The sequence below is a fragment of the Aquarana catesbeiana genome, linkage group LG06, assembly GCF_042186555.1.
Source record: "Aquarana catesbeiana isolate 2022-GZ linkage group LG06, ASM4218655v1, whole genome shotgun sequence".
In the NCBI taxonomy this organism is placed as follows: domain Eukaryota; kingdom Metazoa; phylum Chordata; class Amphibia; order Anura; family Ranidae; genus Aquarana; species Aquarana catesbeiana.
In genome coordinates this window covers 336,854,263-336,866,620 of record NC_133329.1, presented here as the reverse complement: position 1 = coordinate 336,866,620, position 12,358 = coordinate 336,854,263, and the positions used below count along the sequence as shown (strand labels likewise).

Here is a 12,358-nt window from a genome sequence, read left to right as displayed (position 1 = left end):
GTACCCAGATAAAATTGATGTCCTTTTTTTCCCATAACTGGAGATTTCTTTTGGTGGTATTCTGCGGTTTTTATTTTTCTTGCACCATGAACAAAAATTGACGGACAATTTTGGAAAAAAAAAACTATATTTTTACATTCTGCTATAAAACATATCTATTTAAAAAATGTAAAAAATCTAATTTCTTCATCAATTTATGTCAATATGTATTCTGCTACATGTTTTTAGTAAAATAAATGTCAATAAGCGTATATTGATGATTCGTTTGTGCAAAAGTTATAGCGTCTACAAACTATGGGATATTTTTATTTATTTAAAAACGCATTTTTTTTTTTTACTAGCATTGGCGGCGTTTAGCTACTTATAGCAGGACAGCGATATTGCGTCGGACATTAACTGACACTTTTGACACTTTTTAGGGACCAGTGACACTAATACAGTGATCAGTGCTAAAAATATGCACTGTCACTGTACTAATGACACTGGCTGGGAAGGGGTTAAACATCAGGGGCGATCAAAGGGTTAACTGTGTGCCTAGCTAGTGTGTTTGTGTAAAGTATGGGAGGTCCTTTTACTAGGAGAAGACATAGATCATTGTCCCTGCTTTGCAGGTACCCAGGATTAATGCCTCTCCTACTGACAGAACGGTGATCTGCCTTGTTTACATAGGCAGTTTGCCATTCTGCCTCTTTACTGAATAATCTGCATAATCACAGCGGGAGCGGGTCGCTGGCTTTGCGTATGCGTGCCCCAGACCTGAAAGTGTCGGATCACGTATCCACCACAGCAGTGCCACCTTGCCGCCTTATAAGTAATTTTTACAGACGGCAAGTGCTTTAAAAAGAAAAAAAAATTGTTTATTTTCGCCCTAGACCAGAAGTGACATCATGACGTTGCTTCAGTCCTCCAAGGCCATAGAGGTAATCAGATCCTGCTGAAAAAAAAAAAAACCTGGTTATGACGGATAGCTTCAGCCATAACCCTGGTAAACCACTTGCAAACCACAACGTGTATATGCGTATTGCAATTGGCAAGTGGTTAAAAATAAGGTGCGTCCCAGTAATGTAATCAGAAATGATAAACTGTGGGTATAGAATTATGTCTATCAGGGGTTTCTATTTATTTTTTCTATTGGTTAAACTAAATGGACTTGTGTGTTGTTTTTAACCTAGCTATATACTTATGATAAGAATCTTGTTGGCGTTTGCCAGCTCTATCTAACTTATGACTTTTTTGCTTTGCAGACCGCAATTGAAAAGTTAACTCACGATTATCTGAATCTTTTTCATTTCCCACCACTAACTAAAGTAAGTATTTAATAAATACAGTTTTTAGGGCTGTGGAAGGTGATATTGGGCGCAGAAGCAAAGGGCCCAGCAGTGCTGTTTAAAGTAAAAGTGTTATAAAGGGAGATGAAGTTTGCACTGGATATAGTTGTATCTCTGTTGTATATATTAAAAAAAAAAAAAAAAAAAATCTTAAACCTCCCCCCTCTAAAACCTAACATCATTTTGTTTTTATGATGGTCACAATGCCTAAGGACACTGTAATTTTAGAAAAACGACCCATCCTTCCAAGGACATAACCTTATCTGTGAATGCTGTTCATGTTTGCAAAGATTTACATCTTAGCTCCTGTGTGTGTCCATTCTTTCCTTCCTTTATTAAAGCAGGAAAAAAAAAAACTCTGTTCCCATGGTTCAATAACAGCTCCCAATATTCTGCTCTGTATATTTAGGGGGCAATTATTTTTTCTAACAGGGCCATAGGGCAAGTTTGGACAGTTTTTTTTCCCTTAATAAATGAAATCACCAGTTAAAAACTGCATTTTGTATTTACTCGGGTTATCTTTGTGTAATATTAAAATGTTTTAAATGTTTAAAATGTTTTATCTGAATCATTTAAAGGAGAAGTACAGCCAAAGTTCATTTTGTCTGTACTTCTCCTGTGGATAACAGGAGTGCAGTCCATTCTCTCTTGTGACCCGGTTTCAGCAGACAGGAAGCTGAAGCCCGCTGTTGGCTGACATCACAGAGCCGGTTCAGGCTTGTACAAGATCGCAACAATAAAGTTGGGATCCGCCCACATGCCTGGACCGGCACCCGGCTCAGGCTCTCAGGGACAGTCATCAGTTCTCTGTTCATGGAACTCTGAGAACCGAGCGATAAGTGGTGTTTGATTGCTTGGGTCTCAGTCTTGGAGCTGGCGGGGGACCGATGCTACATCCACCTAGGTAAATATGATTTAAAAAAAAAAAAGCCCAACTTCTCTTTTAAGTGTGACAAATAGGCAAAAAAATCAGGAAAGAGGCAAATGCAATACAGCACTGAACATACATTGTGTACATGTGTGCGAAGGGCTGTCTTGGTCTGTACAGGATGCACAAGTGTTCATGTATCTGCATGCAGGCAGTCCCATTCATGTGTATTGAGACACAGTGGCTACACAGACACTGGTCCCAATTTGACAGCAATGTCAATGTGGGTGTGTGTCCAAATGCAGACAGTAGGTCAAGGACACACATCCGCTGTCTAATTGGGACCAGTGTCTATGTGCAGCAGCCTCTGCGTCCCAATAAACATAAATGGGACTGTCTGCATGCAGATGCACAGAATACCTGTAGGTCTTAGCAGGCAAAGATGGCCCTTCACATGGATGTACACATAGGTATGCTTGTGCTAATGAGGCATAACAGGGAAAATGATGTCACCCTCCTGGCTGTGTTGTCTGCAAGAGGTTCCCTCAGCCACAAAAGTGGCTGGGGGCAATGAAAAATTCTTTGGCAGAGAAGACATTTAATATATCTGTATTTCAACCATGTATTTAGCTGTTTTGCTGGAATTCAGCTTTAACCACTTGCTGCCTCCCTTTAAGAGCCTTCTAATGCTAGGAAAGAAGAGGCAGCCTTCCCTGATCCTGTGACCACTGTAGTGGGCTGTCACAGCAGTCACACGATCGGATGCTTGATCGCCAGCAATGACTGGGAATTGTCTGGGACAGCTCGGTCACTGTGCTGGGAGCATGCTTTCAGCACCGAAGAGCGGTTCTCTATGAACGTAAATGTGCGGCCCACCCGCCTTGTCATTGCATTCATGCTTACGACCGATAGGAAAGCCAGAACTTTTTTTGGCTGTCTCCTGCCTAACTGGGGAGATTCACCCTCTCTATTTTCCTGATAACCATTGTCACCAAGTATCAAATTGAGGAAAAATCCACAATTTTGAACAGTCTCCCAAACAGGAAGAGAGAGTAAATCTTCCAATTGGGAAATCAGTTCCTGTGACAACTGTCTAGGGGAAGATTTCTCTATTTTTTTTTCTGTTGTCTCCACTTAACAGAACATAGGAGGCAAAAAAACTGATCAGGTATTTTACTAAAGGGATTCTAAAGACTGAATGTTTTTTACCTTCATGAATTCTAGGAATGTAAGGAAAAAACATTTAGGTAACTTTCACACTGAAAGTGCCTGGCATTAGCGGTAAAGCGCCGCTAGTTTTAATGGCGCTTTACCGACGATTTAGCTGCTCTTTTTGGCCTCTAGCAGGACGTTTTTAACCCTGGCGGGCGGCCAAAGAAAGGGTTAAAAGCGCCAGTGTTGCGGCGCTGCCAAAGCACTTTGCAGGTGTTTTGGCAGCGCTGTCCATTCATTTCAATGAGCAGGGGCGGTTTAGGAGCGATATATACAGCGCTCCCAAACCACTCCGAAGATGCTACTTGCAGGACCTTTTCTAATGTTCTGCAAACACACCGCCCCAATGTGAAAGCACTCGGGTTTTCACACTGGGAAGGCATGGGAGGCGTTTTTCAGGTGCTTTCCAGGTTCTATTTCTAGCGCTAAAACGCCTGAAAAACGCCTCTGTGTGAAAGTAGCCTTAGTATGCAGCCCCCCAGCACCCCTAATACCTACCTGAGCCCAATCCCAATCCAGTGATGTGCATGGGAGCAGCCTCTCTCCCCCTTCATTGGCTTAGACATACAAGTCAGTGGCTCACTATGGGGGCACTCAACTCAATGGGGGGGGGAGCCAGGAGCGCTGAGAAGGGACCCAAAAAGAGGAGGATCAGGGCCGCACTGTGCAAAACCATTGTGCAAAGCAGGTAACTATAACATGTTTGTTTTTTTTGTTTTTTATTTTTACCTTTAGTACTTTTTAAGTATATGCAAAGCTGCCGTATGTCACAAAGGCATTAGAATTCAGGTAATTGCCCTTTAATTCCCTGTTTTTGAAAAAGCAGAAATTGTCTCGCATTCTACAGATAAATAAAAACACAAAAAAAGCATAATTTCAAAATAATCAGAAAATTGTTACTGCAACCCCCCTTTAAAAATTGTATTTGCAATTCAGTTCAATTTGTGCGATAATACCGTGCTTCTTCTGGGGAGTATTTTTGGACAAACTCACTTGAAGAATGCACCTGTTTTTTTTCCCCGAATCTGGTCTTTGAAATACATTAAGAGTAGAGCATTGTTCCCATTATTTAATTGTGTGGGAGGCAACTATCCTCAGCGGTGATGTCAACTGCGAGACTGAAAATAGTTGTTAAAGAAACATTTCAGCTGTTGGCTGTGATAAACTCCTGAATGTTGTCTGTAAAGCTAAAAAAAGATCCACAATAGAAGTGACACAAATTACTCCATCTGTGCTGCAGGATCTCGCTATAGAGAATGAAGAGGAAGAAAAGATTGTGAACTTAGAACTTGTGTTTGGATACCATTTGAAATCTGCTAACAGCCCAGAGGTAAATGTCTATAATGATAAATCTCCGTACGCTGTCTAATGGCTTGATCTGTCACATTCCTATTACTGTGGGATTTGGACAACACCTAATGGGATAAGTGGCGTGTTTACAGACACTTTCTAAACCCTAAAGGCCCATTCACACCTTTCCAGTGCGATAATACATGTTCCGTGCATTAGCCTGTTGCGGTGTCATTCCTTTTGAATAGCACAATAATGCATGACGCAATGCAGCTCCAACGCACATGGGCCACAATGCACACTAATGCCACGTACACACGGTCGGAATTTCCAACAACAAATGTTCGATGGGAGCTTGTTGTCGGAAATTCCGACCGTGTGTTGGCTCCATCGGACATTTTCCATCTGAATTTCCGACAAACAAAATTTGAGACCTGGATCTCAAATTTTCCGACAACAAAATCCGTTGCCGTAAATTCCGATCGCGTGTACACAATTCCGACGCACAAAATTCCACGCATGCTCGGAATCAAGCAGAAGAGCTGCACTGGCTATTGAACTTCATTTTTCTCGCCTCGTTGTACATGTTGTACGTCACCGCGTTCTTGGCGATCAGAATTTCCAACAACATTTGTGTGACCGTGTGTATGCAAGACAAGTTTGAGCCAACATCCGTCGGGAAAAAAACATGGATTTTGTTGTTGGAATGTTCGATCGTGTCTATGCGGCATAAGGCATTACCGTACATTGTGCTGTGCTACCAAAAATTGTCAATGTCTGTTTTAATGATTTGGTGCATTGCTTCTCATTTATTTGAATATTTTGCCTTAACGTAACAAATTTTTATTATTTAAGGTACTTATATAGCATCGTCAATTTACTCAGCGCTTTTACATATACTTTGTACATTCACATCAGTCCCTACCCTCAAGGAGCTTACAATCTAAGGTCCCTAACTCACATTCATATACTAGGGCCAATTTAAAGAGAAGCCAATTAACCTACCAGCATGTCTTTGGAGTGTGGGAGGAAACCGGAGTACCCGGAGGAAACCCACGCAGGCACAGGGAGAACATGCAAACTCCAGGCAGGTAGTGTTGTGGTTGGGATTCGAACCAGCGACCCTTTTTACTGCTAGGCAAGAGTGCTACCCACTACACCACTGTGCTGCTATGTTAACATGCGAAAAAATGGCAATTAACATAACGCACTAAGTCATTAAGAACTGATTGGGCCCTCTTACTGAACCAATGAAAGCTTAAAGTGGTATTAAAGCGCAGTTCCAGCCTCAAAAAAAGTTGTTTTTTTTTAAAAAGTCAGCAACTACAAATACTGTAGTTGCTGACTTTTAATAAGGACACTTACCTGTCCAGGGAGCCCGCGATGTCAGCCCCCCCCCCCCCCCCCCCCCCCGAGGCCGGTGCAGGCGCCAACATTACAACTAAGGGAAACTGGCAGTGGAGCCTCCAGGCTTCATAGCCGGTTTCCTACTGCGCATGCGCGAGTCGCTCGGCGCTTTGTGAATGGCCACCTCGTCTTCTCGGACACACACAGGTCTCAGAAGGCAGCAGGGGAGAAGGAGGCTGGCTCGCTGCAGAAAAGGACATGGCATGCTTCACCGCGGCTGGGCTAGGACGGAAGTACACTTTTTACTTCTAAAAAGGTAGGAAATAAAAAATATATATATAAATAGATATCCAAAAACGAGGGTTGGTATTTATTTTAAGACCACCTTGTAAAAGTGGGTGGAACTCCGCTTTAAACTGAACAGCAAATATTTATTATATTGCAGCTGCTTACCAATACTTAGATGTGATAGCTGAGTTTTGTTTTCTTTTTTAAGCTTTCTTTCCTTTATTTTCATCTGGTGACCTAGCCAGTAAGTATGTTGTTTTTCAAAAGAACAAGCTGTCCTGCAAATGTATCAGTTACAGGGATGAGACAAACCATTCAACACTGACATAATAAACAGCTTTTTTTTATTCATGTAAAACCTTTATACAAAAAAGAAAAAAAACTGTTTGCTGTAACTACCTATAACGTTTTAGCTGGAGTTCAGCTTCAATTTATTTAGTGTATCCAAATCTGCTAATACATCTAATCCTGCCCCCCGTGTTCCTTCATCCAGAGTGGGGGCACTCTAATACAGGTAGTGTGTTATTGGCCAGATCACCGGGTGAAAACAGAGGGGAAAAGCCTAAAAAAGAAAACCACATCTAATGATTGGTAAGCTGCAATATATTATATTTTTGGTTTGGGGTTTAAAACCACTTTAACATGATAAATATTGCATTGCTTACTGCCTGAATGTGTATAATTCCTGGTATATTACCTTGCCTATAGGTAATAATTTAACATTGTATATTATAAATGGGAAAACAAAAACAAATTATGGCTGCCCATAGCAGCTCCTTGTACACAGGACAGTTGAAAACCTTTACTGAACTCTGGAAACCGATGGTGAAAAACATCAGTTTTACAGCTTTTACATACCACATTTATGCGATTTTAGTAGCAGTTATGAGCATTTGAGGTTAGAAGCGTTTTTTTTTTTTAAATAGGGCTGGGAAAATTAAAGATTAATTCCTTGATTAATCGTTAATTTTTTTGATGGGATCAAAATTCTTTTGATCGGTACTCACCTCTCCGCCGGCTTCCGGATCTTCAGGGAGTTCCGTCGGAGATCTGGTAATGTCACGGACATCGACGTCACCGGACTCCTCCCCCTTCCCCAAGTGCCTCCATCTGCTAACGAAGGGAAGGGGGAAGGAGTCCGGTGACGTCGATGTTCGTAAAATCATAAATTGAGGAAGACAGATCCTAACGATTTGATTGATCTCACTGATCAAAGTATTCAGATAAACATCTATGTAAATCTTGGACTTGGCTATGAAAATCAACATAATCTGAGGGCTTTCCTGGCTGTAAGTCAGTTTGACGATGAACTGACATTGATTGGTTATCCAGCAATCAAGAAACATTTATGATGAGGGCACTTTTTGTCCAAAGAGCTGACACTTTGCTGTCTCAGCAGGTGATGGATGTCTCTGGCTATCCATCGGTCCCCCTGATGCACAACGGTGCTATTTAAATAGACTGTAGGGTGATGCCATAGCCCCGCCCCGCTGAGGAAGTTCTGAGGAAGTTCTGATTGAATGTAATGCGTACGGGGGAGGAGCTACGCATGACATCAGCTAAAATTAGTTGGATCTGTATGTGCATTATAATTAATTGAAATTAGTCGATTAATCGATTAAAAAAAATCGATTAATTGAACACTAAAATTTTAATCAGTAACAGCCCTAAAAAAAAAACTCAGGAGACCCTCCCAAATGCCCACAATGCATTAAAAAAAAAAGTAAATTATTAACTATTTCAGCCATTCTGTAGGAGAATGAGAGAGCAGTGTGAGAGGACCAGAGTTCGTTTTGCTACTGGACTCATCCATTGATGCAGGCAGCAACATTTGGTGAAATCTATGTTTTTTTCAACATTTTTATATGTTGTAAGTATGTTGTAAGTATCAGTAAATGTTTTCCCCTTTAAAAACGCTTATAAACGCAAACACTCATAAACGCGGTTTACCACGATTACAAGCATTTACTGTTTGAAATGCCGGTAAACTACAGTCCTGAATGCAATTTTACTGCTTTCAAAAAAGAAAAAAACGCTAGTAACCTCAACTGCCTCTAAACTACTATAAAGGACTGAGTGTACTTGTACAGATAAGATAACATAGAGGAGAGTTCAGGGGCTGCTGAAAAAAATTCCCAACTGTTCCTAAACTTCAGCTTAGCAGTTTAGCAGCTGCGGTGTACATTGAGGCTCTAGAAGCGTCATTTTCTATTTTTGCTTGCATTTGGAAAATAGCCGTTGGACTCGGGGTGCGTTGGGCAACACAGACCCTTTCTATTAGGCCTCATGTACACTGCTACTAAAGGGACGTTAAGGCTTAATGTACACGGGACGTTTTTGCAACCTCTCCTGAACGATTTAACTTGACAGATAGTAACCCACATTTAAAACATCCACTTTGTCGCGTTTACATGCCGCATTTAGCGGCGTTTTGGCACGTTTGCGTTTAGAAGCGTTTTTTTCAAAATAGCCAAAAATGAAAAACGCCTGTAAATGAAACGCGAGTTACAGCATTTAGCCGCGTTTAGAAGCATTTGGCGCTTGAAGGAGCAGTTGGGCATTTTTTTTCAACTGCCCCTGAACTCTCCTCTATGTTATCTTATCAGTACATGTACACAGGGTCATTTCTAGACAGTTGAGTTTAGAGGCCTTTTTTGGAAAGCAAAAACATGAGTTCAGACGCTGAGTTTAGAGGCATTTCAAGCGCTAAACACTTAGAAATGTGGTAACTCACGTTTAGCCACATTTCGTTTACAGGCATTTTTAATTTTTGGCTATTTTGAAAAAAAAAAAAAAGATTTAAAAAAAAAAAAACGCTTCTAAACGCAAACGCGGCAAAACGCCGCTAAACGCGGCATGTAAATGCGGCACAATCTACGTTTTAAACGTAGGATACTATCTGTCAAATTAAATCGTTCAGGAGAGGTTGTAAAAACGTCCCGTGTACATTAAGCCTTAGTATGTATATACAATCTTCTTTCTTTTTAAAACTGAACTACTGGCAGAAAAAAGTGTGTACATCTTTACATTTATTGTTAAAAGCAACTAGTGTTGACGTTGATTACGTATCAGTCTCTTGCAATCTACTGTACAGCAGAGGGAAGGCCAGTGTTGGGAGCCAGACTGATTCAGTGATCATTGAGCTGCTTGCAATTGTGCTGACAAGGAACACATTGACAGGAGAGAACAGAATGACAGAAGGATGAGCTCATCAGTCTACTGCTTCTCCTTTATTGTCCTGTGTCATGCTGGGAGTAGGAACAAGACCTAGTTGTATTAACTACAGTAGATAAAAGAGCACACCAGACTAGTTCTCCTGTCTGTCAGGGATAGATGGTTCGAATCACAAATCTTTTTGAAGGTAAAACATTGTTTATATGTGTATTCTTGTATCTGTATATGAAATGGTCAGCACTAGGAATGATAATATAAGGCAGCTGAAAACAGGCAAGTATACAAACCCCAGAAACACAGTAAAAGTCAAAACTGCAGCGCTTAAGTGTACAAATAATTACTAAGTAGTTATCTGAGAGTTATTAAGAAGATGATATTGGTAAACAGCAGTGCAGCAAAAAACAGGTAAGTAATCACAGTCCTTTAGAAGTTTCCACCATCCAAATGTGCTTCCACCGTCCAGAGAGAGAAAAAATCACCACCACTTGTGATTGAAGACAATAACTGCACTCACCAGCTCCCAAAGCTGACAGAGCAGCTAAAAGCTCATGTTAAACAACACAGCGTCCCTCCATCCATCCATGGTCTTCTTATCACAGTTTCCACTTTGCACCACTAGGGGGAGTCTGAATCAATGCACTTGACTGCATCTATTACAAGAAGAAGATTGCTCACCACATGTAGCCAGAAACACCAGGAGGGGCTCCAATGGCCGCCAACTCCGTGACCGGAAATGGCAATGTGACGTCAGCTCATCCCCTGAAGACGTGCATTGGCACGAAACACAGCGGGGAGGGGCCAGGAGGTCAGGGAGTTGGTTTCTGGCTCCATGCAGTGAGCATTCTTTTTCCTATACAGTGTTGTGATTCAGACTCCCCCCTATTGGTGCAGAGTGGAAACTGTGATAAGAAGACCATGGATGGATGGAGCTGTGATATCTATAGAGGGATGCTGTGTTATTTAACATGAGCTGTTAGCTGCTCTGTAAGCTTCGGGAGCTGGTGAGTGTGGTTAGTGTCTTCAATAACAAGTGGTGATGATTTCTTCTCTCTGTGGATGGTGGAAGCACATGTGGATGGTGGAAACTTTTATAGGACTGTAATTATTACTGATTTTTGCTGGATTGCTGTTTACTAATATCATCTTCTTAATAACTCTTTGATAACTTCTTAGTAATTATTTGTACTCCTGGATGCTGCAATTTTGACTTTTATATATGTATTCTTACCTGTGTATTAAGTTGGTTTTCTGGAGTTCATCATTAAAGCCCAACTCCCTGAAACCAAAATATCCCCTTATTCCCTAGGTCTAGGGGACACAGAAAAGAAGGTTTACTTACCCAAGACTCTCTGCTGCAAGACCAGTCCCCGCAGCATCTTCTCCCCTACATGCCAGAGGTCTAAGTCCTTATGTCCTTAAGACCAATGCAGGTTCTGTAGCCCTACATTGCACATGAGGACACCGTGGGAAAGCCTATCGCTTGATCACGGAGGAGCGCCATCTGCCGGGGACACGGAGGATCAATTAAGTAAAAGTGCTTCCCCTCTCCCTTAGACAAAACAAATGGGTCATTTTAAAGTTTCCTTGAGTTTGGCTTTAAAGTAAATGTCTCCCTGGTCAATCACCTGGCTCAACAGAAATGCCATTCCCCATACCCCTGGGTTCATACTCATTGTGCAGTAGCCACATCACACTCAATATCTCCTAAAAGGCAATGCACTGCTCCAGGTCTACAATTATTCTGAAATGATGGGACTGGCCACTTTTACAGACATACAAATAGCCTCTGGAGGGGCAGGTTAGCGGCCTGTGGAGTTTTATAAGGCAGCCACAGAAATAATAACCAAACAACAATTTAAAATTTCTACATAAAGGACAAATAGATTATGTTTGAGCAGTAGACCTCGTTTCCTAAATAATCTAGAAGAATTATCTTTATTTGCCATATATTCTCCCTTTACCTCTCCAGGGCAGATTTACCATTTTCTTAAAATTGTGGTTGACAAACTTTTGTGCTAAACTAATGGCTTCAATTCAGAATCACTGATTTGCAACAAGTATGCAGATTGGGAAAGTCAGAGAAAAGTCAAAAGTCTGTATCTACAAAGCTGTTGCGGGTTGCTGACCCAAGCCATTAACGCCAGAAGACAACCACTACCACCAGTCTAGAAGCCGCTTTTAAGGATCTGATAAATCCCTTGTTGCTCACATAAAAGGTTGGTTATTTAAAAAGGAAATAAAAATTACTAGCTGACTCAATCAATTTATAAATCTATAGTGCTTTTCTCCCTGGAGACTCAAAGCGCCTTATCTGCTGTTGGGGCAGATGGTGAGACAGCCATCTAAGATGCATTCAGTAGAATCTCATACTTAGGCAATTGTAGATGTGAGCCAATTAGCCTACCAGCATTCCACATGCACACCACACTCTTTGAAGTGTGGGAGGAACCTGGAGGAAACCTACGCAGACACTGGGAGAACATACAAACTTAGTCCAGCAAAGAAAACCTGCTCTACTGCAAATTACCTGGGAGACTGGAAACAAGTGCTCTGGCCCAGATTCCTTTGAAATGTAGCATTAACCTTCTGATACAATAAAGCCGGCTACTCTGTAACATCCATTGCAACAATTCTTTATTGGCTACATAGTAGGATACAGCAATAACATGCTAATGCGTTTTGGCTGAAGCCTTACAGAAAGAGTAAAGCTTCAGCTGAAACGCGTTTGCGTGTTATTACTGTATCCTGCTATGTAGCCAATAAGGGATTGTCACAATGGATGTTACAGAGTAGCTGGCTTTATTGTGTCAGAGAACATACAAACTTCATGCTGATTGTGTTCTGACCAGGA

At 41.3% G+C, this 12,358-nt stretch overlaps 1 protein-coding gene across 2 annotated transcripts in view; it reads left to right on the top strand.

Annotated features, from left to right (window-relative positions):
- The window catches only part of MAP3K20 (mitogen-activated protein kinase kinase kinase 20), a 274,895-nt gene that overhangs the window by 217,053 nt on the left and 45,484 nt on the right, over positions 1–12,358 (top strand). For both annotated transcript variants that reach the window (XM_073633874.1, XM_073633876.1), the window contains exons 15-16: positions 1,245–1,307; positions 4,649–4,738. In XM_073633874.1, the coding sequence (XP_073489975.1) occupies positions 1,245–1,307; positions 4,649–4,738 (153 nt within the window). The remainder of the gene's footprint in view (positions 1–1,244; positions 1,308–4,648; positions 4,739–12,358) is intronic.